Source organism: Acartia tonsa, chromosome 4 (genome assembly GCF_053477335.1).
Source record: "Acartia tonsa isolate MP-2025a chromosome 4, ASM5347733v1, whole genome shotgun sequence".
NCBI lineage: Eukaryota > Metazoa > Arthropoda > Copepoda > Calanoida > Acartiidae > Acartia > Acartia tonsa.
In genome coordinates this window covers 18,407,456-18,434,656 of record NC_137263.1, presented here as the reverse complement: position 1 = coordinate 18,434,656, position 27,201 = coordinate 18,407,456, and the positions used below count along the sequence as shown (strand labels likewise).

General features: G+C 34.6%; 4 protein-coding genes across 5 annotated transcripts; all 4 read right to left on the bottom strand.

Annotated features, from left to right (window-relative positions):
- Nucleotides 1-12: 12 nt before the first annotated feature.
- On the bottom strand, nucleotides 13-5,183 carry LOC145318016 (RING finger protein 17-like). Of its 2 annotated transcripts, none has more exons than XM_080159326.1 (8): nucleotides 5,031-5,183; nucleotides 4,278-4,377; nucleotides 2,850-2,955; nucleotides 2,334-2,518; nucleotides 1,757-1,889; nucleotides 1,401-1,456; nucleotides 798-947; nucleotides 13-421 (listed from the first exon to the last, which is right to left on the bottom strand). In XM_080159326.1, the coding sequence occupies exons 1-8, from the start codon at nucleotides 5,075-5,077 to the stop codon at nucleotides 263-265; spliced, it is 936 nt and encodes a 311-aa protein (XP_080015452.1). In that variant the 5' UTR covers nucleotides 5,078-5,183; the 3' UTR covers nucleotides 13-262. The 2 variants fall into 2 exon arrangements, with proteins under 2 accessions (XP_080015452.1, XP_080015453.1); XM_080159327.1 differs by having other exon boundaries at nucleotides 4,290-4,377.
- Nucleotides 5,184-6,716: 1,533 nt separating this feature from the next.
- On the bottom strand, nucleotides 6,717-18,969 carry Ctf4 (Chromosome transmission fidelity 4). The gene is made up of 10 exons (XM_080159324.1): nucleotides 18,825-18,969; nucleotides 18,537-18,609; nucleotides 17,636-18,191; nucleotides 17,180-17,287; nucleotides 15,998-16,514; nucleotides 14,843-15,677; nucleotides 14,646-14,741; nucleotides 13,453-13,834; nucleotides 7,281-7,462; nucleotides 6,717-6,883 (listed from the first exon to the last, which is right to left on the bottom strand). The coding sequence occupies exons 1-10, from the start codon at nucleotides 18,934-18,936 to the stop codon at nucleotides 6,766-6,768; spliced, it is 2,979 nt and encodes a 992-aa protein (XP_080015450.1). The 5' UTR covers nucleotides 18,937-18,969; the 3' UTR covers nucleotides 6,717-6,765.
- On the bottom strand, nucleotides 18,968-22,048 carry LOC145318019 (histone H3-like). The gene is made up of 4 exons (XM_080159328.1): nucleotides 21,936-22,048; nucleotides 21,361-21,533; nucleotides 20,315-20,606; nucleotides 18,968-19,928 (listed from the first exon to the last, which is right to left on the bottom strand). The coding sequence occupies exons 1-4, from the start codon at nucleotides 22,020-22,022 to the stop codon at nucleotides 19,800-19,802; spliced, it is 681 nt and encodes a 226-aa protein (XP_080015454.1). The 5' UTR covers nucleotides 22,023-22,048; the 3' UTR covers nucleotides 18,968-19,799.
- Nucleotides 22,031-26,942, bottom strand: spel1 (DNA mismatch repair protein spel1). Its single transcript, XM_080159325.1, has 7 exons — nucleotides 26,742-26,942; nucleotides 26,252-26,427; nucleotides 25,840-26,025; nucleotides 23,627-25,383; nucleotides 23,326-23,449; nucleotides 23,111-23,211; nucleotides 22,031-22,337 (listed from the first exon to the last, which is right to left on the bottom strand). Exons 1-7 carry the CDS (start codon nucleotides 26,887-26,889, stop codon nucleotides 22,304-22,306), a joined length of 2,526 nt encoding a protein of 841 aa, XP_080015451.1. The 5' UTR covers nucleotides 26,890-26,942; the 3' UTR covers nucleotides 22,031-22,303.
- Between the last annotated feature and the right edge of the window lie 259 nt (nucleotides 26,943-27,201).

Sequence of the window (27,201 nt, the reverse complement as noted above, 5' to 3'; positions counted from 1 at the left end):
AGTGAAGCGATTGGTTTTTATTTTAACACCCTTTATGTATTGCATAGTCTGGTCTCAAGCTTAAGATCTCACTAAATACTGAACAGATTGAATACTTTATTTTGTGATGGTTTTGGCTTTTTATTTCCAGATTTAAGTCTTGGAAAGCTATTTTAACAGCCGCTCCCATCCTTGGAATACAGAGCCCCTAGATACTAGAGGATTTTCAGGTAGTATATTTATAATATCACTAAATAACTTATTATGCAACAGCTCAAAGAGTCTATGAAGACATTAGTGCCACACCCTTTTTGATCAGATATTGGGCAGCATCTTGTTTTATAATCTTTTCATCGCATGTTAGAGGGTCTTCTATGTAAGATAATCTGATAAATACTTTTCCCAGGTAAACTCCGTGTTCGTCCTTTGATGTTAACTTGGCCTAAATAAAAAATCAACATTAGTAGGTTGAAATGCAATTGTTTTATATTGCATAGTAGTATTAACAGGTTTTTGCAGATTAATTCAAACACAAAAAATTAATATTTAGGTAATAAAAATGGTCAAGATAAGCAAAATATTTAAAAAGTGTGAAGGCCATACAAACAATAGTGAATTGGAGACCATATGAGGTGGTCCTTGGGGCCATACAAATTACAAGAAAACACCATAAAACTAATATTGAAGTAAAAACTAGTTACTTTTTTAATAAAGGTATACATAATAAACAAACCAACAAATAACGACTTAACAAACCTTATAAAACCATTTTCAGGTTCAATGAGAAAGAAAGATTTTAAGGATTAAAAAAAACATACCCTAAGGTCAGCAAATTTAGTTACTTTTTGCGTGAATTTATCCTTCGCGCATTTTGTCCATGAACTAGTTCCGCCTGCAGGCTTGATGTTCCCTAGCTTGATGCAGATTATATGCGTTAAATTTACATCTTTGTACTTCACAGGCAGTTCCTAACAATAATCAAAACTTTAAAGGAATATATCAAGAAAGGAAAAGATTAAAGCAAGCCTGCGGTAAATTTTCAAAGATTTTCAACTCTTTAAAATATCTTGCTTATAACTTTTTTGTCCTTAGAGCTGGAGGCTTCAAATCTAGGGTGTTGGGTCTACTTGTGGCACTCTTTAAGCAGTTAGTGTTTTTACTGCTCAAGGGAAGTTCGCAACATGGAATTAAATCAGTCTAGGGCCCATATGAAGCTTCCAAAAAATCATGGACTTATTCCTCTTGTCGTAACTCTCCACTGCATCAAAAAATGTCATACTGTTGAACAAAAACTGTTGAAGGTTAATAGTCTTTTACTAATCGAAATATACAAAATTTATCTTTTTGTTTTATACCTTCGCCGTGTCATCTCCTATTCATGACTTAAACCTTTACAGAAAGAATAAAAGAACAATAATTACCCTTATCATTCTAATACTAACATCTTGGCTGGTACCCTTGTCTAAGCAGTAAACCTTTGATAATAGAAATATTAGATCTAGATGGTCAAACTGGCCCTATTATCCTTCAAACTTAATAAGGAAATTCTTGCAGACAAATGCATTTGTTTATTTATTGAAATACACGATTCATTCCAATAACAAGAGCGACGAAATTTTTCGAAGATATGATTTTCCAAAAAGCTAACTTTATCTTTAGAAATGCGACTTTTAATAGCTGGCTCATAATGCGAAGGAAATGAAAAAAAAATAACTGCCCGTTCTTATTATTATTCCTCTACCGTTTTCAAATTAGCTGATCTATTATATCTATTCCTGTGCTATTTCATCAGTGATTTTGGTGACTTGAACACGATACCAACGTTCATCTTCCAACCTGGCCAGGTATACATCATTTGATTCATTTATTGTTGCAGGAGGTCTACATGACCTTTGTCTAAATCCAATCATCTAAATTATCAAAAGCTAGAAAGTACAAAACAATTTGATTAGAAATTGCAAGAACAAAATGTAATATAAACAGAACAACAACATCCATAAATCAAAGCTCTGAAACCTACGGTAGAACAAAAGAACATTAACACTTGTAGTGTCAAAAATTAATAAGCAGAATATTAATTTAATAGTCTTATTTATTTGTTGCAAAATTACGTAAACACAAGACCCTGTTTAAGGAAATAGTTTCATTTTGGGATTCGATTATAGAGATGCTTCGTTTTAAATATTTTACTCGTGTCCTAGGAAGCAATGTTCCAAAAATTAGAACTTTATCATACAAAAAATTGATATCAAAAAAGTTAAAGAATGTTATTTTTATGAATTTAAATAGTCGAGTTTATTGTAGTCAGGGTTTTCTACCCAGTGTCTGAAATAGTCCTCGTGGAAAAAACCCACCTGACATGTTTTGTCCAATTGGTCCATGAAAGCCTCTGATTCCTTGGTTTTTACATACGCCAAGATATTGTAAGGATCAATTACAGCTGTCACTCGAATAGGCAATTCTTTGTTTAAATATGGGCGAGGAAACTCAAACAGCTTTTCCGGTGGCAATTTGGGACTCTCTTCAGGTTTCGGATCCACTAAAATGGAAAATAAAATGAGAAATATTGTCGTGTACTTTTGATTGAGAAACAAAAAAAAACACATAAGCAACAATAGAATAACTTATTGGTAATCATTCAATAGCATAGGGGCTAGAACAAATTATGTTGCAGTGACCATATAAAATGCTCCTCACATGAGATTCTGACAAAACAAGGATGAGAACATCAATAAAAGATAAGCCCTAAAATCTAAAAAACGAACATTAACACTTTTGAAACAAATGATGAATTCTTGATTTTTAACTACTAACCATTAGATTTGTTTTGATTATATTTGTATTAAATTTTTATAAAAGAAATAAAATACCCTTTTCCGCCACTTCAGGAATTTCTATTTTGTAGACTTTCTTCTTCAACGTAACAGAATGAATTTCAAAACTTCTATTCTTCATTTCCGTGAGAACCTGTCTTTTCTAAATTAAAAAAAAACTCTAAATGTACTAGTAGTACAAAATACACAAGTCTTATATTAAATATCACATCTTAAAGTTATGTTTTTTTACAATTAAAGGGGTTTATCGGTATTTTCACACAAAGTGCCTGTTGAGCAATGATAACACCCTTAAATTTGAATTTGGATTAAAAATAAAGGATTAACTTTTGCCCCCATGTTTAACCTGAGGTGCCCTAGTCCTGTACGGCTGCCCAAAAGTAACCCTAAAGTAACAAAAAAAACTATCAAAACTACCACACCCTTATTCTTTATTTATTTTAAAAATATGATAGGAGAGGGGTTATCAGGGCTCAGAGTGGTAATCCTTATACTTAAGTAACAGGATGTCTGTGTGTCTGTGTATCTGTACCGAAGGATCTCGCTAACCGCTGAACCGATCGGGTTCTCCTTAACAGGGTAGCTTCTCATAGGTCCCGGGAAGGTTTATAACTATTTTTTTTTTTTTTGGGGGGGGGGGGGTGGGACACCCCCAACCCCCCCAAAAAATGAAAAATACCCTCCCCCCCCCAATCTTTTATTTTATTTTTTAACTAAAATTTAAAATGAGGGGGGGTGGGGGCACCCCCTCCCAAAAAAAAAAAATTTTTCGCCCCCCCCAAATTTTTTTTTACTTTTTCTTTAAAAATTTGAAATAAGAAATTGGGTTATTAAATTTGACTCCCTCCTCCTCAAGTGCCCCTAGAGGCCTCTAGGGGCGTAGCCGCTAGTTTATGATAAAGTGCCATACTAGTTTTTCAATTATATCATCAAATGTTTTGATTTTGTCAAAGTGTTTAAATAATTGAATATAATGTAAGAATTATTTAGTGATATTTAAACAGATAACGCGTCGCTTCCGTTTACTCTGTATGTTTGTCTGGCATATATATATTGCAGGTTATATATTGTTAATATCTCTTTTTTTTTATGAGCAGAATATTAAGATTTTTAGAGTGTAGTCAAAAGCTAAAAAGGGAGAGGTAGGTGTGCTAAAATTCCGTGAAGGTGTGAGTTTTAAGGCTTAAAAACAGAAGCAAACGATAATATTCACTATATATGTGTATTTCTCATTGAAAAGAACTATAGATAATTTTTTTAAGTTAACATAAATTTTTATCGTTCTACTACTGTTTTTTACTTAAAACTCGCAACCTTTGCGAATTTTTAACACAACCTACTTCCCCCTTTATTTATCACGCAAAAAAATAACATTCGACTTTTAATAATAAAAGCTGCACTTGTCTCTCATGAACAGACGTACATCCTCAGAACATAAGTAACCTTGCTAAATAGTAAACTTACAGAAAATGTAACCTCGCTTTGTCCGTCTCCTAGTAATCTAATCCTTCTCAAATTAGATCTCAAACCAGAATTTATAAAGAACTGCTCTATTTCAATCAAACTGAAATAATAATCATTTATTTATACGCGCTATAACTTCGAAAGGAGATTATGTACGAACGAGAGCAAGTGATGTTTTAAATATTTTATAGTAAAAATACTAGATTTCTATACAATAGATTTCAATGTTTATTTGGCTTTTGGTATATAAAAAAAATAGAGGAGTGGGAATCGGGATGGCATCTACAATTTTTTTTTTTTTGAGGGGGGGGGGGGAGTATTTTTTCTAGGGGCTATTTCTCTTGGAAGGGCAGTGTCACCATCTAATATAGGTTCAGCAAGTAAAACGATCCTTCGATATTAACAGTCATACATTATGTTCCTATTACAGGGGTGTATATTCTACATGGGATCCCCTGCTCAAGGTGGGGGAAATAAAAAATAAGTGGTTGGAGGGGGTAAAAATGTAAAATTAAGAAAACTGAAAACATTTTTTCATTCCCCCCCCCCCCCCTCCATGGTGAAAAAAAAAACTAAAAAATGTGTGGTAGGAGAGATAAAATAAATAAATATTAAATATTTTTCCATTTTCCCCCCTACTTGGTGAGAAAAAACTAGAAGAATAAAAAATTTTGTAACCGGGGGAAAAAAAATCTTATGCAGAATATACACCTCTGTCCTATTATAAAATGATTATAATCCAAAAATATTTACCTTTTGTTCACTTTGACGGTGAATATATCTTCTACTTGGTCAGGCATTTTGATTCTAAATTCCCGGACATAAATTTATTTTCATGGCAAGTTTACTCTTTGCTAATAATGGAACACAAGATAATCATGTTCTCTAAAGTGAAACTTGTAGCGGGCTAAGAACACCTATCCCCTACCTTCACCCTCTGCCCCTCCATATTCTACATCCATTTAGCTAAGAAGGAGAGTTGGATATTTGCTTTTTTATTTTAACAACTTTCTTAAAATCTTTCATACAGGATTCTTTAACAAATATTTTTTGGCGTCAGCGATTTTTTGTGTTTTGATAATTTAAAAGGTATATACGCCATCGACCTTTACCTAGCTTAGGTTATAACTAAAAAAATGCGGTAATTTAATTTATTTAGTTTCAAAAATAATAAAATAAGCGCATACAATTTTCATAGAGGTCAATTATTTATAGTAAATCACATATTATATTGCATATTAAGCGTAATATTTTCCATACATTATATATAATTCTTTTTGTACTAAGTTATTCCAAACGAAGAAAATTAAAGATTAACCCTATAAAATACAAAAAACATATTCTCTTTTAGTTTTTAATTTAGTCCTTTTTCTGTATCTTTTTAAAAAAAATAATTTTTCTCCACCAAATATTTTAAAGGCAAAGTTGTCACGGTGATAAGTGGGGAAAACGTTATCAATTGGTACAGGGTCATTCAAGAGAAATGATTTTTTTAAAAACATAATTATGCCTAGAAAATAAAACAATAATGTAAAATCCTTTAGATATTTGGAAAACCTATTATGAGACATTTATGTTTCAAATATTCGAAAATGATTATTTCAACAAATTATGCTCTAAAAACCGGTTTTTCCAAAGGCCTTTTTTTAGAAGATTCATTGATTTTAGAGTTGTAAAAAAATGCGCACCTTTTTGAAATTTTAATTGCGCAGCTTGTATTAATAGTAGAAAAATGTTATGCATATCGTTAGAATCGTCATAACCTCTAGTTTTTTAATATATTAAAACCATTCCTGTGCTACGTATATTATAAGAGCTACTAGGTAAAATGTTTCAATTACTTAAAACTTTTCAACCTTTTTCTCACATTTTTCATTGTAGCTCCTAAACTACAAATAGCACAAAAACGGGTCTTATATTTTCAAAAATTAGAGCTTATGACGATTCCAACGGTATGCGCAACATTTTTCTACTATTAACATAAGTCACGCAATTTGAAATTTAAAAATGTGTGTATTTTTTGCACATCCTTTAAATCCATAAATCTTCGAAACAAAGGTCTTTGGAAAAACCGGTTTTTTGGGCATAATTTGTTGAAATAATAATTTTTGAATATTTGTAACATAAATGTCTCATAATAGGTTTTCCAAATATAAAAAGCATTTTACATAATTGTTTTATTTTCTATGCATAATTAAGTTTTTAAAAAAATCATTTCTCTTGAATGACCCTGTAGAATCTGCACTGTATATCATTTGATTAATAACTCTGGCTAGAAATATTGCAGAAAACCAACTCTTTGAAGTCCTGACTGTGCAATTTTTAAAGAGCTAACAGTAGTCCCCATATCTACAAGACAGAGCGGCAATAAGCTAATCACAATATTTAACATCTGCCTTCTTCATGTCGAGATGCGCTACTAGTTTTGTTCGGTCGCGAGTTATTTGTACATATTATATGAATTATAAAACTAACTACTTTTTCAATACTAAGATGATCCAAAAGAGAAGGCGGATAATTTTGACTTGAAATTAAGTTTGGACTTCTTTTCATTGTCTTCATTGGTTGTATCATCCTCACTTCTTTTTCTTTTACATCCGGGCAATCTAAATTAATATCAATGAAAATAATTTTAATCATTGTTATTCTAATTAGGTTGATAGCTAATGCAACAATAGTAATTTAAATTGTTGTATCTGTCTGTCAGTCTGTGTGTACCGAAGGAACTCGGTAAGCGCTGAACCAATATGGTTCTCCTTTACCATATAGCTTCTCATGTAGGTCCTGGGATTGTATAGTTTGGAGGAGGATACTACCACCCTCAAAAGAAAAATCGCCTCTAGAAGCACTTTTCACCCCTTAGAGGTTTCTAGTGGCGGAGCCGCTACTGTACTAAGTCTGTTCTTGTGTCCATGCATTTAATGAGTTTTAGAGATATTTGGAAATAAAACTAATCATTAACGACAAAGGAATAAATTAGAATTACAAAAATTTGTCTTTTACCTCGGCATTTTATATTCTTCCTTCTCAGATTTATCCAGTGACTTCCATGCCTGGAGAGCAGACTCCTGTGACTGCTCCTGGGTGCCAGGAAACATTTCTTTGTTCTCCGCCAGGTACAGTTGAAATCCTTTCAACTCTTCTCCATCTGATCTGCTTTTGTTTTCTGTACTGATCAGTGGCTTCTAAAATATTTATAAAAAGGTTGAATTATTTTAGTAATCAAGGAGGGAGAGGCAATGAAGTGGCAACTAAACCAACCACGCTCATGTCTTGTGGCCAAGGGGGGGGGGGGGGGGGGGGGGGGGAGTTCTGCCACTTTCGCGTAAACAGTGTGCAGTGGACTAGGTATTGATTTTAGATTATAGGTTATTTAGGATAAAAGTTTACTTTTGGGTATTAGTTCACGTATATTTAATCATTTTTTGAATAGGTCTCCAGGTTCAGGTGCTGCAGGCTGGAAGGTCGTTTCTGGACAGGTAAAAAAATTAAAAATTTTTTGTTTGAAGAGTTAGAGAGCAACTTATAAAACAAAATATGCTTCTTGTTGAATGTTATTAACATATCTGCAGAAAAAATTAAATTCGGCCTCCAGGTTCAGGTGCTGCAGGCCTCCAGGTACACTCTGGACAGTTAAAAATTAAGTTTTCTTATTTGAAGAGTTAGAGGTACACTTGTTTAACCAAATATGCATCTTTATGGATGTTATCATCATATTTGCAGAAAAATTTAAAATCGGCCTCCAGGTTCAGGTGCTGCAGGCCTCCAGGTACACTCTGGACAGGTAAAAATTAAAATTTCTTATTTGAAGAGTTTGATGTACACTTATTTAACCAAATATGCATCTTTTTGGATGTTATTACCATATTTGAAGAAAAAATGACAATCGGCCTCCAGGTTCAGGTGCTGCAGGCCTCCAGGTACACTCTGGACAGGTAAAAATTAAAAACATTTATTTGAAGAGTTAGAGGTACACTTATAAAACCAAATATGCATCTTTTTGGATGTTATTACCATATTTGAAGAAAAAATGACAATCGGCCTCCAGGTTCAGGTGCTGCAGGCCTCCAGGTACACTCTGGACAGGTAAAAATTAAGTTTTCTTATTTGAAGAGTTAGAGGTACACTTATTTAACCAAATATGCATCTTGGATGTTATCATCATATTTGCAGAAAAATTTAAAATTGGCCTCCAGGTTCAGGTGCTGCAGGCCTCCAGGTACACTCTGGACAGGTAAAAATTAAAATTTCTTATTTGAAGAGTTTGATGTACACTTATTTAACCAAATATGCATCTTTTTGGATGTTATTACCATATTTGAAGAAAAAATGACAATCGGCCTCCAGGTTCAGGTGCTGCAGGCCTCCAGGTACACTCTGGACAGGTAAAAATTAAAAACATTTATTTGAAGAGTTAGAGGTACACTTATTTAACCAAATATGCATCTTTTTGGATGTTGTTACCATATTTGAAGAAAAAATGACAATCGGCCTCCAGGTTCAGGTGCTGCAGGCCTCCAGGTACACTCTGGCTAGGTAAAAATTAAGTTTTCTTATTTGAAGAGTTAGAGGTACACTTATTTAACCAAATATGCATCTTTATGGATGTTATCATCATATTTGCAGAAAAATTTAAAATCGGCCTCCAGGTTCAGGTGCTGCAGGCCTCCAGGTACACTCTGGACAGGTAAAAATTAAAATTTCTTATTTGAAGAGTTTGATGTACACTAGACCGACTCAGAATTACCACTTTTTTTGAAATTCAATGGGCGCGCTATTTCAACCCATTCCTTTTATGATATAAAGACCAATGATACCAAAAAAAGTGTTCTGGTAGCTTTTTTTCAGCAATATGTCAAATTCGATTTTCACAAAAAAGGGGAAGGTTCCCCCCTGGGGGTGAAATTTTTTTTTCTTTCAAACCATGGCTTTATACACCTTCCTGAATTCGTCTTGAAGAGTACATTAAGGATCAAAAAACGATTTTAAAATATTTTGATCATAGCAAGAGCTATTCTCAAAAAACTAACAATTTTGGCCATTTTAGCAAAATCAGGTGATTTTGACGGTTATTTGAGGATAACTTTTTCTGGGATCAATATTTTTAAAAAACGTTTTTTGATTCTTAATGTACTCTTCAAGACGAATTCAGGAAGGTGTATAAAGCCATGGTTTGAAAGAAAAAAAAATTTCACCCCCAGGGGGGAACCTTCCCCTTTTTTATGAAATTCGAATTTGACATATTGCTGAAAAAATAGTCTGAGAACACTTTTAAAGGTATCAATAGTCTTATATTTATGAATAGAATGGGTTAAAATAGCGCGCCAAAAAATTTTGCATCTTGAGTCGGCCTAATGTACACTTATTTAACCAAATATGCATCTTTTTGGATGTTATTACCATATTTGAAGAAAAAATGACAATCGGCCTCCAGGTTCAGGTGCTGCAGGCCTCCAGGTACACTCTGGACAGGTAAAAATCAAAATTTCTTATTTGAAGAGTTGGAGGTACACTTATAAAACAAAATATGCATCTTTTTGGATGTTATTATCATATTTGAAGGTAAATTGACAATCGGCCTCCAGGTTTAGGTGGTGCAGGCCTCCAGGTACACTCTGGACAGGTAAAAATTTAAATTTCTTATTTAAAAAGTTAGAGATACACTTATTAAACCAAATATGCAACTTATTGGATGTTATTACCATATTTGAAGGTAAATTGACAATCGGCCTCCAGGTTCAGGTGCTGCAGGCCTCCAGGTACACTCTGGACAGGCAGTTATAATATTTTTTGATACTTTTTGATTTGGACACCTTACCTGGATCCTGGTGACCACTGGTGACTGCTTGTGGCCGCTGGCAAGGTAAATTCCAATAAAGGTAATATTTGATATTAGAGGAAAGGTTTCTAAATAGAAAATTATTAAAATATAATAATATGACAAAATTTATTAAGTAAGTCTTCTATTTTTGTTCCAGGCAGGCTCTAGGTAGCCTCCAGGAGCCTGCTGGACAGGTTTAAAAAATCAATTTTATAATTTGTTTTATTTAGATGAAAGGTTTGAGTTGTGCTCCAGATAGGGTCAAGGTGGCCTCCAGGAGCCAGCTAGATAGATCTGTATTTATTACTTTTTGTTTATGTATGGTTTTCCACACATATGCAAAATATAATTCTGTCTAAGATATAATATTACAGATACTCAGAATGGGGAATGCAATTTCAATAGGATTCAGATGATAAAGTATAGATGCTAGTGAAATAATTTTAAAATTACTACTGAGAGAGGTTAATTTTATCCAGATGTCATTCAGAGCTACAGATTCTCCATCCAGGTTAGTAAAATATAAAGAAATTCTTAGATTGTATATTCAATCCACGTCAAAAGAAAAAGGCAGGAATTCCTGACACTTTCTGGCAAAAATTGTATTTATTTTTATATTCTATATTTGTTAAAAGTTCCTCTGATATTCTAAATGGCCGACTGTTTGTCTGTGCATATGTAAGAAATATTATGGAATAAATGTAAATTTCTTGGCAACTAGGTACTCAAGATAATATGCTTACTTTTTTTTAGTTGGAAATTCCCTATGCCAATAAGCATTTTCTTGGTCTGTTGGTCTATCAACAATGTCATGACGTCTAAAGACTTCAAAGGAAAATGTGATTTTGTTTTAATATATTCTAAAAAGATCTCAAAAATCTTTTTTTGTTTGTCTTAGGAGAAAGAAAAGAAGAGGCCATATTTCTACTCCAGTAAAGAATATAGTTGTGTACAGGTACTTAATTTTCTTTCATATAGAATTTATGCTCATTAAAGCATCATGTATTTTTATTTATCTAACTGAAGATTGTTCTTGACATGAAACACTGTGTATTGGACTTATCAAATAAAAATAACATGTTTAATTAAACTGTGTTGATCACTCTATGGTATATTTTAAAGTTGGAAGTATAAGTTTGACAGATTGCTTTGCACGTTTGAGAGGATCTCTTTAAAATCCAATAATCACCCTAAAATTTTCAAATTCAGGAGAAATACACTGGTAATTTTTAAAAGCAAAGCTTTTCTGTTATTAGGGCTGGTCTGTCCGTTACAGTTAGCTCTTTTCGTTCATTCAAACAGGTTAAAATTGCTCTATCAATTTCAAACTTTGCATGCTTAGGTACGACTTAGAAAGCGCAGCAACTCTATAATTGTTACAAGAAATCCGTACAACCATTTAAAACAAGCTGTTTTTTTATATTTTTTTGACAACAAATTTTGAATGTTAAAATTATCTTATTCATCTGATTTTTTTAATACTGATTCCTATCACTAGGTATAGTGTTATAAACAAAGCATCTCTATAATCAAGTCCTAAAAAACGTCAGTATGTACTTAAGCAGTAACATGTAATTAATCAGTTTTCAACAAATTTAATTACAATTTTGTAGAGACCTATGCATTAATATTCAGTTCTGACACTCAACATGTGTTAATGTTCGTTTGTCCTTCCAAATCAGAGCTTCGCTTTTATGGATGTTGTCATCCTTGTTTTATTATTATTAGATGTGAGATATATGGTTGTAACAAGACTTTTGGAAGACAGGTAAAACTTTTATGTTGAACTAGTTGGTATGTATTCAAAGGAAGGGAGGCTGATTTTTTAAGAACATCTGAATAACTAGATAATATTGTGTTGTCTAATAACTATCTCCTTAAGTAGTAAGATATATGTTTGTCTGTGTGTCTAATATTGGCCATTTTTATCAGATTTATTTAGGCGTCAAGTATAAAAAAATAATTTCCAGTCAATCTGTGAAGTTGATGCAATAGATTTTTATTTGGTTTTATAAGTGTACCTGTAACCCTTTAAATAATTTTTTTTAATTTTTACCTGTCTAGAATGGATCTGGAGGCCTGCTGCACCTGTACCTGGAGGCCAAATATCAATTTACCTTCAAATATGATAATAACATCCAAAAATACGCATATTTGGTTTAATAAGTTTACGTCTAACTCTTTAAATAATTTTTTAAAAATTTTTACCTGTCCAGAATGTACCTGGAGGCCTGCAGCACCTGAACCTGGAGGCCGATTGTCAATTTTTCTTCAAATATAGTAATAACATCCATAAAGATGCATATTTTGTTTTATAAGTGTACCTCTAACTCTTCAAATAAGAAATTTTGATTTTTACCTGTCCAGAGTGTACCTGGAGGCCTGCAGCACCTGAACCTGGAGGCCGATTGTCTTTTTTTCTTCAAATATGGTAATAACATCCAAAAAGATGCATATTTGGTTAAATAAGTGTACATCAAACTCTTCAAATAAGAAATTTTAATTTTTACCTGTCCAGAGTGTACCTGGAGGCCTGCAGCACCTGAACCTGGAGGCCGATTTTAAATTTTTCTGCAAATATGATGATAACATCCATAAAGATGCATATTTGGTTAAATAAGTGTACCTCTAACTCTTCAAATAAGAAAACTTAATTTTTACCTGTCCAGAGTGTACCTGGAGGCCTGCAGCACCTGAACCTGGAGGCCGATTGTCATTTTTTCTTCTAATATGGTAATAACATTCAAAAAGATGCATATTAGGTTTAATAAGTGTAACTCTTCAAATAATTTTTTTTAATTTTTACCTGTCCAGAGTGTACCTGGAGGCCTGCAGCACCTGAACCTGGAGGCCGAATTTAATTTTTTCTGCAGATATGTTAATAACATTCAAAAAGAAGCATATTTTTATTTATAAGTTGCTCTCTAACTCTTCAAACAAAAATTTTTTAACCTGTCCAGAAACGACCTTCCAGCCTGCAGCACCTGAACCTGGAGACCTATTCAAAAAATGATTAAATATACGTGAACTAATACCCAAAAGTAAACTTTTATCCTAAATAACCTATAATCTAAAATCAATACCTAGTCCACTGCACACTGTTTACGCGAAAGTGGCAGAACTTCCCCCCCCTTAATTCACATAAAAATAATATCCTTGAGAAAAGGAAGCAATGGCTGTTCCATCAAAGTTCTACATCGTATTACATTAAAACAACTGATAAGCAAAATTCTAGCTGATTTTTTTTTGGAAGAGTTCCTTTGCCTCTCCCTCTATCAAAAGAATATTTTACATTCTTCAACTGTTACGAAAAAATGAACAGAATTAAGTTATGATCATTATGAAAATTGTTACCTTTTTAGTTTGAATCAAGACTTTCTTTCTCTGCATTGGTTGCTTGGTGGCAGGATTATCAAAAACAATGCCAGACCCAGGGGAACATTCAATTGATCCATTCATCTTCTCCGACTTCTTGGCGAAGGGATTCCTATTTTCTTGTGTTGATTTGTTGCTGAGTAGCGAAGTAGTCTTTTGAAGCTGTTGATTTTGCTTTGCCTGCATGCCTGCTCTTATTAGAGGATTAAATAAAGGTTGCGTGGCCTCGAACATGTCCTCATCCTCCTCTTCCTCAGCTTGCCTGCCACCGTTACGCTGTTGGTCCTCTTGTTGTTGTCTGTTGAGTTCAGCATCCTGCAACTCCATGGCTATCTCTCCGAGCTTGGGTACAATGCTTGTCCTGATATAAAATATTATTAACAATCATGAAATACTTTAAGAAGGAATAGTTATTGAAATTGTGGATATGACGTATCTCGTTAGCATGAATTTGTAAGTCTTTTCATTTAAAAAATCAAAGTTATCACAGCTACAAAAAATTTTGAAACTTTAATTAAACCTAGCCCTCCTTAAATAAAACCCTACCACAAAATTGCACTTAAATCATTATACATTATATAACTTAAGACGTTAATTTTCATTGGTATTTTTATCGACCAACTAAAATTCAATATTTGCTTTAAGTGGCTTCGGCCCTGGCATTCGATTTGGAAAATGTACACCCATGGTAACTCTTCAATAAATATTTTTCTAATTCATACCCAATCCTAATAATAAAAAGCTAATAACCCGCGACCGTGGCTCTACACGTAGCGCATCCGCTCGTCGTCGGGAAGGTGATAGGTTCGAATCTCGGTCCGACACCGCGTCATAACTAAAGACGTTAAAAATGGTTCCTACTGCTGCTATGTCAGATGCGCGACATAAATAGTTAGAGTAGGGGGAATGCCTTGGCCCAAAAACAGGCGCAACTCGTTACCATGCACAGTTCGGACTTCTCAGACAAAGGTCATGCATCACAGAGAGTTGGTTGTCTGTTGGATGTTACTTAACCTAATATCCTTGGGTGTTTGGACAGAGAAGGGTGCGTACCAGTCATCCTTAGTTCTCCTGGATTGCTGGACCAGGACCTAGACAGTACACCAAGTCGAAAAGGTCCTGGACTGTAATCCCGCCCGTACGAGGTAATCAACAATAAAAAGCTAGCTTACTTTTTCTTCTGTGTGGCAAATCTGATGGCTGTCTGTACAAGTTCCAGGTCTGGCATAAGTTTACACAACTCCAAAGCACGTTGATCGTGGTCGGACCTAAAAAAGACCAAAGTCTAATTAAATTATGATTTGAAAATGAGAATTATATTCAAAAGGTATACAACAAACAAAAATTAATAAGCAAACTGTAAACTTACATTAAGGCCAGTGCAAAGAGCCTCATGAAATATTGTCTCTCCACAGCCCTTGATTCCTGTGCCTCTCGACTTGATTCTTCCAGAGCCGATGCCAGAATGGTTGCCTGCATCAGGGTCTGCTCGTGTCCCCCCCGCTCTCCACTGATACAGAATGGTAGCTCCATGTTTATGCTTGTCATTGTAGGACTTGGCAGGGTGGTTGGGTATTTAGCCCCTCGACACTTGATGCCACGAATTTTTTTGTCCGTATGATCAATACAGGTTACAAAGAAATTGTCTGCTTTACCTTTCATTTGTGACTTTGTGTCGCTGATAACATACCAGCCATTCTTTATTAGAATCCTTACGATGCCATGCGAATCAGCTGTAGTTGGCAACATTGTATCCGACATGCCTATCCAGAACAAGTCCGCGCGTGGCGACACAGGTAGTGATTTTGGACCATGTACACTGTTCAAACCTTTTCTCAAGTCAACATCTATGATGTAGTAGCCTAAAAAGTGTTGTTTCGGCAGTGGAGTGCTTTCATGAAAGACGACAAATAATTTGTCAGCTGTGCCAACAAGGGAGACAAATGAGCCAGCCACAGAAATAATTTCTCTCTGTACACCCCAGGCAGAAAAAATGCGGAGATTATTTTTGCTGGTGGCCACAGCAACCCAACCCTCACCAGCAGCTACACCGTCAACATATTCTTCTTCTGGCATCTCAACAGTCCAGGATTTGTCTCCAGATGCTTTGAAATTAATGACATTGATTTTTCCTGGAGCCTCTTCGTCTCCCTCTCTACCAAGAATAAGGATTTTATCTGTGAGCGCAGCCATGCTGTAATTATCTAAACATATGATTATTTTCATTATTAAGTTTAGATAAACAAATATCAATATTTAGCACTCCTACAACTTACAATATTTTTTATTGAAGAAAAAACTATGTAGGTATTCTATATACGACAAATAGTAAATGAAATTCTTTGCAGCAAGCGTATTTTTAATGACCTAGGTATTCAAAAACGAAACTACGTAATATGTGCTTTTAAAAACATTTTAAAGACGAACATTCGAAGAATTGGACGGACATGAAAATTTAATTAAGAAACAGAGCAATAAAATAATATTAATAATTCTCAATCCCCAACATCAAATTTGTATATACCTGTATTGTTAAAGAATTCACTGTGATGTGTATCATTATCATGAAACTCGACAACTATATTGCTATCCTCAATAGTTTTCACCAATCCTACACTGTTGTACACCAAAAATCTGTACGAGAAATGATCTGGACTTGAAGCTGGCTGAAATGTTGGCTGCAAACGTACTTCAGCCTGCACGACTCTAGGTTTGGATGTCTGTACAGGTACGCCTTGTTCGCTGGAAGGAGTTACAGGTCTGCTACTACCCAGATCCCCTCCTGGATCACCCGCAAGGATGGTAGATTTCTCGTGTATCAGATGGCCCTCCTCATCCTTGAGAAAACCTGTGGATTGTTGAATTTTGCTGATGCTGAAACTATTTTCATCCTCATCTTCTTGATTGAAGAGCTGATCTAGCTCATCTTGAGAAAGGAGTTCATTGTCTTGATTTGAAACTTGGCTTGCAATACCACCGCCAGAGTTGGTGGTTACTTCAGTTAGAGCACTCCAGTGACCTTGGCTGTCAGCAAAACTCACCTATATATGTTGTAACGTGAGAATTTTTAACAATGGAAAAATTTAAATAACGGCACGGGTTTGCATCATTTGGCTATGAGATAGAATAGGTTGAGTTTAATTAAGTTAGCCCTGCTCTATAAGTTGTTTTTAGTCTAAGGGGACAATCAAGTGCAAAACGAAGGCAAGGATTAATCACCATAAACGACATTTATGAACTTTAAATTTTTATAATTTTTTATTTATTTATTACTTATTAAAGCAACATTAATCATAACTAGAACAAAAATATTGAAAGCCCCACAGGGGTGTATATTCTACATGGGATCCCCTGCTCGGGGGGGGGGGGGGGGGGATGAATAAAAAATAAGTGGTTGGAGGGAAAAAAAATGAAAAAATTAAGAAAACTGAAAACATTTTTTCCATTTCCCCCCCTCCTTGGTGAAAAAAACTTTTTAAAATGTGTGGTAGGAGGGATAAAATAAATAAAATATAGAGTTCTTTAAATATTTTTCCATTTTCCCCCTACTTGGTGAGAAAAAACTAGGGGGGGGGGGGGGGGAGAGGAGAAATAAAAAAAATTGTAGCAGGGAAAAAAAAAATAAATCTTGTGCAGAATTTACACCCCTGAAGCCCCATAAAAATAGGGACTGGGACTACGCTGCAAGCTATTTATTATGTATTACCTCATCTACGTTGGAAGGATGACAGGCCAATGCGGTGATATTATATTTCCTTTCAGTAGTTACAAACTGATAATTTTTATCTTCCAATGACCAAATACAGATATTCCCCTAAAAGTAACAGTCAAAATTATACGCTATTCATTATGTCTAAAGCAAAACAGATATGTTAATATGTGGGAAAGAATAAAAAAAACCAATGATAAAGTAATGTTATTAAAAGTTTTTTTTCATTAAAGTCTTATTCTTGCGTAATTACGGGATACAGTAAAAGGACATACTTCCATAGGATTTTATCACTGAAAAGTGAAAAGGAATAATCATACAAAGTTTGAAATGTATAGTACAATAATAACATTTCTAAATTAACGAAAAGAGCTAACCTTTACTGACAAATCGAACTTTCAGAAAATGTTCGAAAACAACCCAAGAGAACAATAAAAAATGACATAATCTTACCTTAGACGTTCCAGCAATAATCCATTCATCATTATGTGTAAAATCCAGGCATGTTAACATTTCTCCATCCGCCAATTTATCCGCTGCTAAAACTGTCTTCTCCTGCCAAGATTCCCTGGCAAGTACGCTAACCTCACCCTTCTTAGGAATCGCCAACATGGCGCCGGATCTGCTAAATCTCAATCCGCACACTGTTTTACTTGTGGTCACATCATTTGACTTTGGAATACTATCAACGCTGTACACTTCCTTCTTCTCTGATATGTCCCAAACTTTGACGGTGCCGTCACAACATGAGGAGGCACAATACTTTTTCTTTGGGTCCAGAGAAACAGATAATATTGGTCCTTGGTGACCTTTAAATAACTTATCGGAAAATGTTGATGTGTTGGTTACTTTAATTGTCATATCTGCACTGCCTGCCAGCACAATGTCACCTGAGTCCGTGGTGTCCAGACAAGTAACATCAGCTGTGAACTTGGTTATGATACCATCATTTTCACCATCAAAGTTAAGAGCAGTTACGTGGTTTGTCTCACCGATAGATACGAACATTCTAAAAATAAAATAAAACCTTAGAACCAATTTCATTAATAAAAGTAAGAGGATCTGTGTCTGTCATGTGTGTGCTAAAGGATCTAACTAACCACTGAACCGATATGGTCCTCCTTTGCAGGGTAGCTTCTCATAGGTCTTGAGAATGTGTTTAACTGTTTTGGGGTGGTTGTCCTCCCCCCCCCCCCTCCTAACGAGAAATCGCAAAAAGAAAAAAATTCTCCCCTAGCAAGTGCCCCTAGAAGCCTCAAGGGGGCATAGCCACTAGTTACAAACTACATAATTTCATAAAACTAATAACAATCAAAGAAAATTAACTAGCTTTAATAACAAAATTAACGTCAACCTCTCATTAGAAACCGCTAGCGCCAGAGCCTCTTCACCAAGGGAAATATTCTCACAATCGTCATCACCAATACCTAAATAAACATTTTATATAAAAGAAAATATGAGAAGTCTGTAGGGCTAATGTAGGTTAAGTTACTTTATTAGGAAATTTTTGAATAAGAGTTGAAACAAATAAACATACGGCAAGAAAAACAAATATGATTTTAGTTTATTTTTTGGTATTGATCAGAACCGGTTTAATCAGACGGCGGATATGAAATGGATTCGAAGCTTGAATGAAGCTTACCTGCCCAAACTCTCATCTCGCCATCCATTCCAATTGTGCAGACTTTTGTTCCCCTGTACACCAGGCATGTTCGACCCTCAGCATGGGCAAACCTGCTTCCTTCTACAGACATTTTTATTTATATTTTAAAAATATTTTTCTCCCTGGAATACATTAGAAATAAAGGTCAGTAAGAAATATACTTAGCAAAAATTTGATTGCAGTTTATAATTTTTAATAACATAACAATTTAATTGCGCATTTTAGTCTTAAATTGACTTCATTAAGATATAATTAAACCGGTTAATGGCCATGCGTGCTACGTAGTAAATTCCCAGAAAACAAGCCAAATAAACAAATATTGTAAATCCTACTTCATTCGACTAATTTCCAAAAAAATAGCAAAATATTACAAAATACATAACATATTTTATATTACAAGATAATCATTCATAATTAACAAAAGTTAATATTGTTATAGAATATACAACCATAATTTAGTCAATTTTCAAAAAGGAAAATAATATTTTAATGAAGTAAATGAATATTTTTAAATGCTGCTAAAATCAAAAGATATTTGTTAAAACTTTAGTCTTTTTTTTAGCCAAACTTGCAAAGCGTGCAATAATCTGGGTGTCTGATTTTAAACAATAATCAATATCAATAGAAATGTTTGTAAAACAAATACTGTATTATTAAGCGTTATAATTCAGGTACAAAATTGTAAAAAAAATATATAATATAATATACACATATTTTATGATCTTTAATCACGATAGGCTAGGTAAGTCATAATAACATCTTTCTATCAATACTAATAAAAAATATTTTCCAAAATTCTTAAATTGCATGGCACTGTAAATTGAAAATATCATAATTAATAAAGACTTTTCATTTTTGATATAATAATTTAGCCTGAATAGTTTCCTTTTTAAATATAAATATTTACATATTTGGTACAGTATAACAAAACATGCCTATATGGATTAAACTATTCTAAGAAAATTCTCCTCTAATACGCCTAGCCAGTCTTATATCTTTCACCATCAAAGTTACCCTTTTCGCATGGATAGCACACAAGTTTGAATCTTCCATAAGGATGCAAAGATACATTTCTGCCGCTTCCTACAAAAATTTCTCATCAATAAGTATAAATATCTTAAAATGGGTATAGAATATACGTAATAATGATGACAGGGGAAAAAATTTCGCACACTTATGTTGTTAACATGGACATCACATACAGGAAAATTCGATCATCCAGTTTGAGAGGGGATGGGGTAAAGAAGGTGGATTATTGGATTTTAGCCGGCTACAAGTTTCAATTTATTAGAGTAAATGATCCAAGATATAATAAACCAATTTATCTTAATATTTTGAACTTTATAGGTAACTATTGACATTCATTTTCCTAAGACCGAAACTTTTATGTGATTTGAAATATTTTGTAACAACAACCCAGTGAAACCAGTTTTCTCTGTAACCCTATCTTAGGGATAATAAATTCTAACCTGCAGAGCTTGAATAGCAGAAGACTGAAACCGAACATCTGGCAATGAGGCCCCACAAACTTCATAGGCCACCTCTCGAACAAGTCTTGAAAATGGGAGGCGGGGAATTAGAAGATTTGTACTTTTCTGGTATTTTCTTATCTCCATCAGAGCCTTTGTGCCGGGCCGGTACCGCCGGGGCTTTTTGGTTGAACCAGGTGTGCGTACTTTTCTTCCTGCTGCCTTGGGTGTTCCAGCAAGTACGCTGGATTTTCTAGCTATGGCCTGCATGGATCTGGGCATCTTGTTAGGACTAAAGATATTTTTTTAGATAAAAATCAAACGGCACAGAAAAATTAAGAAATTATCATAGACATATTTGACTTTTCGTCAAAAATCTTGAATTTAGTGTTTAAGTGCTTCAACAAATCATTAAAACAGGCCCTGATAGTTAAAATATTAGTGAGACCTTTTGTTCTCATAGGAGGCAGGGTTGGAATATCGGGCACTTTTTTCGATAACGGGCCGCCCGATTGCCCATAAGGGTTTTGGGCACCCTTTTGTGCAAATGTCGTAAAAAGAATATAAAAAGGATATAGAATAGCCTAAAACCATACCGAGACTTATTATTAGAAAAAAATAGCCTAAAACCATCTCAGGACCTATAATAGCTCCACTGGAAAGGAGAAGCATATCGGTTCAGCGGTTAGCGAAATCCTTCTCTAGATACAAAAAATGCTTACTAATTTATATAATAGTAAATATCACCCAAAAATAGGCCTCCCCCCCCTAATTTTTTAAATCCTCCCCTTTTTTTACGCCCCCAACGTCCCAAAATGGGAGGTGCCCAAATCTGCCCAAAAGGACCGATAAAGGGCGGCCCAAAACCGCCCGCCCGATATGCCAACCCTGGAGGTGCAAGATCAACTCATTGCCATGCACGGTTATGAATTAAGTAAGACAAAGTTAAAAAAAAAACCAAGGAGGATAACTGTAGAAATAAATAATATAACTAGATATATTGTCCGGGGGGATTATGAAGTATTTAATAAGACCTACAACGTTACCTTGACTTTTTTTTGGCGGGTGATGTGGAGGTTATGTGAACAGGTGGTAAGACTGGCTCCTGGGTTGAATCTGCCCCAGTTGCATTTGTCACGTGTGTAAGAAATCCAGAGGAGTCAGAATCATCTGAGTTAGCATCCTCTTCTTCTTCATGCTGGGAAGAAGATACTTCGGTCTGCAGAAGAAAACAATAATTTTAATAACCTATTAATCAAACCTAAATATTCATTGAATTTAAATTTCTTAGTCCAACAGGAAATGTTAGAAATCAGGTATCTTTATATGTATAAAAGCAACAGTATGTCTCTTTATGTGTGTATGGGTGTGTAGCGAATGATCTCTATAACAGCTGAACAAATAAGTTCTCCTTTACAGTTAAGCTTCTCGTAGGTCTAGCGAAGAATTTTAAGCTATTTTGGGGACCCTTCAAAGATAAATTGCCGCTAAAATTAATAACCCACTCCCATTTTTTTACTTTTCTTACCACCCCATCCACCCCCTTTCCTTAAAGAGCCCCTTGGGAACTCCAAGGGCGTAGCCGCTACTACTGATTACTTTTTATGAATTAAATGATTACCTTCTTCGGAGTGGCCTTCTTAGCGGAAGGTGGCCTACCCCGCTTTGCCCCCTTTTTCTGTGCACTTTGTTGGACTGTGCGAGCCATTATTCAAATCTGAAAATAAAAAGGATTGGTATATAAAACGAGCTAAATTATTCGTCTTACAGCTTAAAAATAAAATTAAAAAGCCCTTCACAGAAATAAATCACTAGAATTAACGTATAATCAAATTGATTATTAATCACAGAAATAAAATGGTTGAGAATTTACTCAAAAATGCCTTTTAAAAAATTTACATAAATGACTTGAAAATAATAAAAATTAATTTATTTATAATGTTCTTGCATGAATACTGTTAGCTGAGGCACTTAAGATGATTTCCTTGTTTAGTTCACCTCCATGGGTTGTCCACGTTCCAGCCTATAAAATGGAAGTACTAAATATTAAAGTTATAGATTTTATAATATTACGGAGACATTTTATCAAAAAATTATCACTAAATAATGATCCTTGAAAATCCATTGTAAAATAAAACAGAAGTTTGTTGACTTCAATTTACTTAGAAAAATGTCCATGGGTAGCGCAACATCAACAATTTTCTCTGCTTTTTTAATCGACGCCATTCCATATGGTTTGCAGAGAGAAACATAATACCTAAGCAATTGAGGTGCGATTACTTGTACAAACGGTTGTAAACATTTTTGTGTTAGACTACTTGAACAAATTAAAAAATAGATAATATTAAAACAAGGATGACAACATCCCTAAGTAGCGAAGCTCAAAAATTATGAATGGATATCGGGCGAAAATTTATTATACAGCAGTGTAATACAATAAACATTAAACATGATAAAATAGGAAACAAGAAACCCTTTAAAATCACGCAACCTTTTAAAATCACGAAAACTTTAAAAAATCGGAATCGATCTAGCACCGCAATTAATAGACAAATCTTAAAAAACTTCATGAAAATATGTGGAATATGAGCATATTAATTCCCTAATAATTTCAGCCGTCAATCCTGAATAGGAATCGTAAAAATCATGAAAACCTAAAAATCTAAGAATCGATCTAGCACCCAAATAAATAGACAAATCTTAACAAAACTTAGTGAAAATAAGTAGAATCTAAAATTGATAAATCCCTGAAAAAAAGTGACTTATAGAGTAGCTTCGCTACTAAAAACTATTTACCTCTCCAGACGTTGATTGGCGTCTTTGATAATATCTTTGGGGAAGTTGACCAGCTCTGCAACGTGTATACCAAAACTTTTATCACAAACGCCAGGCTGAATCTGAAGAAAAAACACAAATACACGAATTGCAAGAAACCTATAGAAAATTAAAAACTAATATCGATAATACAGAAAAATTGCAATGATTATAATTTATAATTATTTGCTACACACCTGGTACAAAAGAGTTAACTTTTGATCTGCAACCAAAGCAGTCACGTGATAGTTCTTTACCGTTTCAATTTCTTTAGCTAGTTCGGTCAGCTCAGTAAAATGCGTGGTAAACAACGTGAAACACCTAAAAAATATGTCTGTGCTGTAATTCGCGTTACAGTGAGGCTCCATTTATAAAAATAATACTTAATGAAAATACTTAAATAAAATTATGAAAATGATGTCTACACAACATGTTGAACTATTTTAAATAATAATATTAAACACTAAAAAAAAGAGAAAATAACTCCATTACTCCTACCCAATATTTTTTGCAATGTGTTCCGAAACTGCCCATGCTACTCCAAAACCATCGTATGTTGATGTTCCTCTTCCCAACTCATCTATAAGAATCAGGCTCTTCTCAGTAGCACAGTGAAGAATATTTGAAGTCTCCAGCATTTCAGCCATAAAGGTGGATATTCCTTTAACCTGACAATCAGACGAGCCAATGCGCACCATAATAGAGTCTACAACCGACATAGTGGCCGAGTCAGCCGGAACAAAGCTTCCAATTTGCGCCATCAGAACGGCAGTGCCAACAGAACGGATGTATGTCGACTTTCCTCCCATGTTAGGGCCAGTTATGATATGAAATGTAGAGTTGTCTTTATCGAATTCAACATCATTTGGGATATAGCTGACGTTCTCTTGCAATTCAACAATTGGGTGGCGGAGGCCGGTGAAGATCATCTTACGATCCGACTGCGGTAGGATAGTGGGTTTAACATACGGGGTTGGTGCACTGACAGCAGCCAGGGACAAGGCAACTATCACATCAAGCTTGGAGATCAACATTCCCAGGTGATTCATGATGTCTGAATAACCGGCAGCAATGCTCAACATCTCAGATACAATAGCTTGCTGTTGCTGTTCATACCGTTCAAACAATTCAGCATATGTATCATTTAGCAGTTCCAATTTCTTGTTTCTAAACTTAACGCCCGACTTGTTGGATTCCAAAATGTTCAGTGATGAGTCATTTCTCACGGCTTTTTCTTCCTTCATGGTCAGTCTGAAGTAGTAACCCATCTTACTTGATCTCTCAAGCATCAGCTGTTTATCCAAATTCAGCTCTCTTCTCAAGCTTTGTAGAACCGAATCAACTTTTTCTTTAACAGCATCAAGCTCTTGTCCTAACTCTCCTAGTTGTTCATCGAACGAAGACTTAACAACAAAATTTCCCTCTTGCACCTCATCATGGTCAATGGTTGACTCAATAAGTTGCATATATTTTTCAAAGTCTTTAAGAGATTCATTTATGTCTTTGATGAAATATTCCTGGATCAAGGTGGCATCATCTCCAAAGCTTTCTAGTTGCTCTTTCAGAGATCTGAGTTTATTAACAGCAACATATACTTTATACATTTCTTGCAGGTTTGCCTTCTTGTTTTGGAATTTGGTAGCAATTCTTTGAAAGTCTGGCATTTTACGCAAGTGATCTTCATACAAAGATTGGCGAATATCAGAATTCTGGACAAACTGTTCAACCAAGTTCAGCCGCTCGCAAATAAGATCATGTTGAATGAGGGGCTGTTTAATCCAGGTCTGGAGCAATCGTGTGCCTCCCGGTGTTCTTGTCTTGTTCAGAATATAAAATATTGAGCTGCCGACTTGGCCGGATTCATCAAACATATTGAGACCGGTCACTGTCCTGTTATCAACCCGCATAAAATCTTGGGTATTTAACAACTCCACACGAAACACTTTTCCGTTTGGATCTGCGTGCAGGCCAAGATATTTGAGCAAAGCACTGCAAACACTGCTCGATAAAGGGCTCTCGGTAAACGTGAGTAAATTAGTCTTGGCGTGGCAAACACGTTTCACATCAGCTTCAGTCATACCAACAAACTCGGAGTTAGGTTTGTGGGTTACCAAAATTCTATTTCTTTTTAGCAATGTTTCAACCTTCTTCATAGCGGGAAGTTCTGACTGGGGTATGATGACCTCACGTGGGTTTATCTGCACCATGGCTGCCTCCAGGGCGTACAGGCCTTCGTTATCAGTAAACTCAGATATCTAAAATAAAATAACATAAAAATAAATTCAAGAAATGTGATACTACTTTATATAGAACTAGCGGCTACGCCCCTAGAGGCCTCTAGGGGCACTTGAGGCGGAGAGAGTCGAAATTAATAACCCATTTTTTATTTTAGATTTTAAAAGAAAAGTAAAATTTTTTTTTTTTTTTGGGGGGGAGGGCGAATTTTTTTTTTTTTTTTTTGGGGGGGGGTGGTGCCCCACCCTCATTTATAATTTTAGTTAAATTACACAGACAGACAGACACACAAACATCCTGTTATTATAGTATAAGGATAATTTACTGTGTACAGAATAAATATAACTAAAACCATCAATTTAGCTAGTTCAAATTTATGTTTTTTGTTTTTTTTTTCATATAAAACCTAATAGATATTTTTTTGAATAAATTTGAATTTTTTAGGCATTTTCTGTAAAAAAAAACATAATTTATACCTTGATGATATTTAGACTGGAATCCACGGCTGCAATCCCAACCTTGAGGTCCGCTCCAGTGCCCGTCACTTTGATACCAGCCAAATAGTTGCAGTCTTTAACGGTATCAGACTCTCCATAAAGGACATGTTCTACAGCAGCAATATTTCCGGGCGAGGCACGCACTTCCAACTCATAAGTAGAATTCTAAAAATGTTTCTAGGGTGAAAAGAATGGAACAAAAATGACTAGTAAAAATGAGAAAAGAAACACCCCCTAACGTCTAGGTGCTTTGAAAAATAGCCTTGTCCACGACTTAAACCTATAAAATAAAAACTTTTTCTGAAATTTTGAAACCTTAAAATTTAGACAAAAAAACCTTCTATTTTTGGATAAAATTTAAAATAGAATAATGAAAAAAATTAATAATTACCTTCGTGAATTTGTAAACTTCCACCCTGTAATGTTTAACAAGGATAATATAACGCAACAATGACTCAAAGTTTCCCTGATTTGTTTTGCTGTAGAGCACTGGGTTTTCCTTGCCACCCATTGTTTTAGTTGCAGTGATAGATCCGTACACATGTCGAGCACTTAATTCTGCGTCCTGCGGATAATAAATTAGATTTTAATAAAATAATGTAATATTTAAAAGCGACGGCTTATACGTTCCATAATTTTTTTTTATAAAGTATCTTGGGAAAAGAAAGGGAGAAGGGGGATTAAAAGGAATTTTATTTGGTTGGAGAAAATATATCCCTGTCATAAATTCAAATAATGTCATAAGCATGAAAGGATCTGTGAATTTTATTAAAAATATACACATCACTGTTATTTCCCTTGTCTTTTCAACTTTATTACCTATATAAAATTAATTCACTTTGCTTGTTGTAAATATAAGAAATCTAAATTATATATTTCCTTATCGAGGCAGTAGTAGAAATTATTCCTTTCAAAAATTCTGACAGTTGTCGCTGGCTTTTCACCGAATTTAGTTCTGGCCCTCAACAGACCATCGACAAACCCGGGTTCGATGCTCCGCTCTTCATCCTCCTTAGATTTGTCCGACATAGCTAATTTTCAATTCTGAAAATGTATAATTTTAAACTTGGTTAGCACGACATTTTGCGATATATAGTTTGTACGATATAATATTGCAACCAGTTAATTTAAGGAATTTGAACTTGTTATGAGTATCTGTAAAGGGATAAGACAGTCATACTAGAGTTGGCAATCCGAATCCGCCCAATTTTTGAATCCAGAATCACATGCAGAATATAGACTCCGTTTTTTCTATAGCGGATTCGGATTCTTAATTGTTAGGCTAAAATTGGCGTCATGAGTTTTATTCTTTTAAGGCAAAGATACCCCACCCCCCCCCTA

What these genes read in the sequence shown, in the direction of transcription:
- LOC145318016 (XM_080159326.1), bottom strand. Translation starts at nt 5,077, where the DNA reads ATGCCTGACCAAGTAGAAGATATATTCACCGTCAAAGTGAACAAAAG. An exon ending in AATTGGACAAAACATGTCAG is followed by an intron (nt 1,890 to 2,333) that starts GTGGGTTTTTTC and finishes TTGATAATTTAG; the next exon opens with ATGATTGGATTTAGACAAAG. An exon ending in CTAAATTTGCTGACCTTAGG is followed by an intron (nt 422 to 797) that starts GTATGTTTTTTT and finishes TTTTTTATTTAG; the next exon opens with GCCAAGTTAACATCAAAGGA.
- spel1 (XM_080159325.1), bottom strand. Translation starts at nt 26,889, where the DNA reads ATGTCGGACAAATCTAAGGAGGATGAAGAGCGGAGCATCGAACCCGGG. An exon ending in TTTCTACTACTGCCTCGATA is followed by an intron (nt 26,428 to 26,741) that starts AGGAAATATATA and finishes TTTATTATCCGC; the next exon opens with AGGACGCAGAATTAAGTGCT. An exon ending in CCAGTCTAAATATCATCAAG is followed by an intron (nt 25,384 to 25,839) that starts GTATAAATTATG and finishes ATTTTATTTTAG; the next exon opens with ATATCTGAGTTTACTGATAA.
- Ctf4 (XM_080159324.1), bottom strand. Translation starts at nt 18,936, where the DNA reads ATGTCTGTAGAAGGAAGCAGGTTTGCCCATGCTGAGGGTCGAACATGC. An exon ending in CGAGATGAGAGTTTGGGCAG is followed by an intron (nt 18,610 to 18,824) that starts GTAAGCTTCATT and finishes ATGTTTATTTAG; the next exon opens with GTATTGGTGATGACGATTGT. An exon ending in TTATTGCTGGAACGTCTAAG is followed by an intron (nt 17,288 to 17,635) that starts GTAAGATTATGT and finishes TGTTACTTTTAG; the next exon opens with GGGAATATCTGTATTTGGTC.
- LOC145318019 (XM_080159328.1), bottom strand. Translation starts at nt 22,022, where the DNA reads ATGGCTCGCACAGTCCAACAAAGTGCACAGAAAAAGGGGGCAAAGCGG. An exon ending in CCCGCCAAAAAAAAGTCAAG is followed by an intron (nt 20,607 to 21,360) that starts GTAACGTTGTAG and finishes AAATATCTTTAG; the next exon opens with TCCTAACAAGATGCCCAGAT. An exon ending in CTGCTATTCAAGCTCTGCAG is followed by an intron (nt 19,929 to 20,314) that starts GTTAGAATTTAT and finishes AAATTTTTGTAG; the next exon opens with GAAGCGGCAGAAATGTATCT.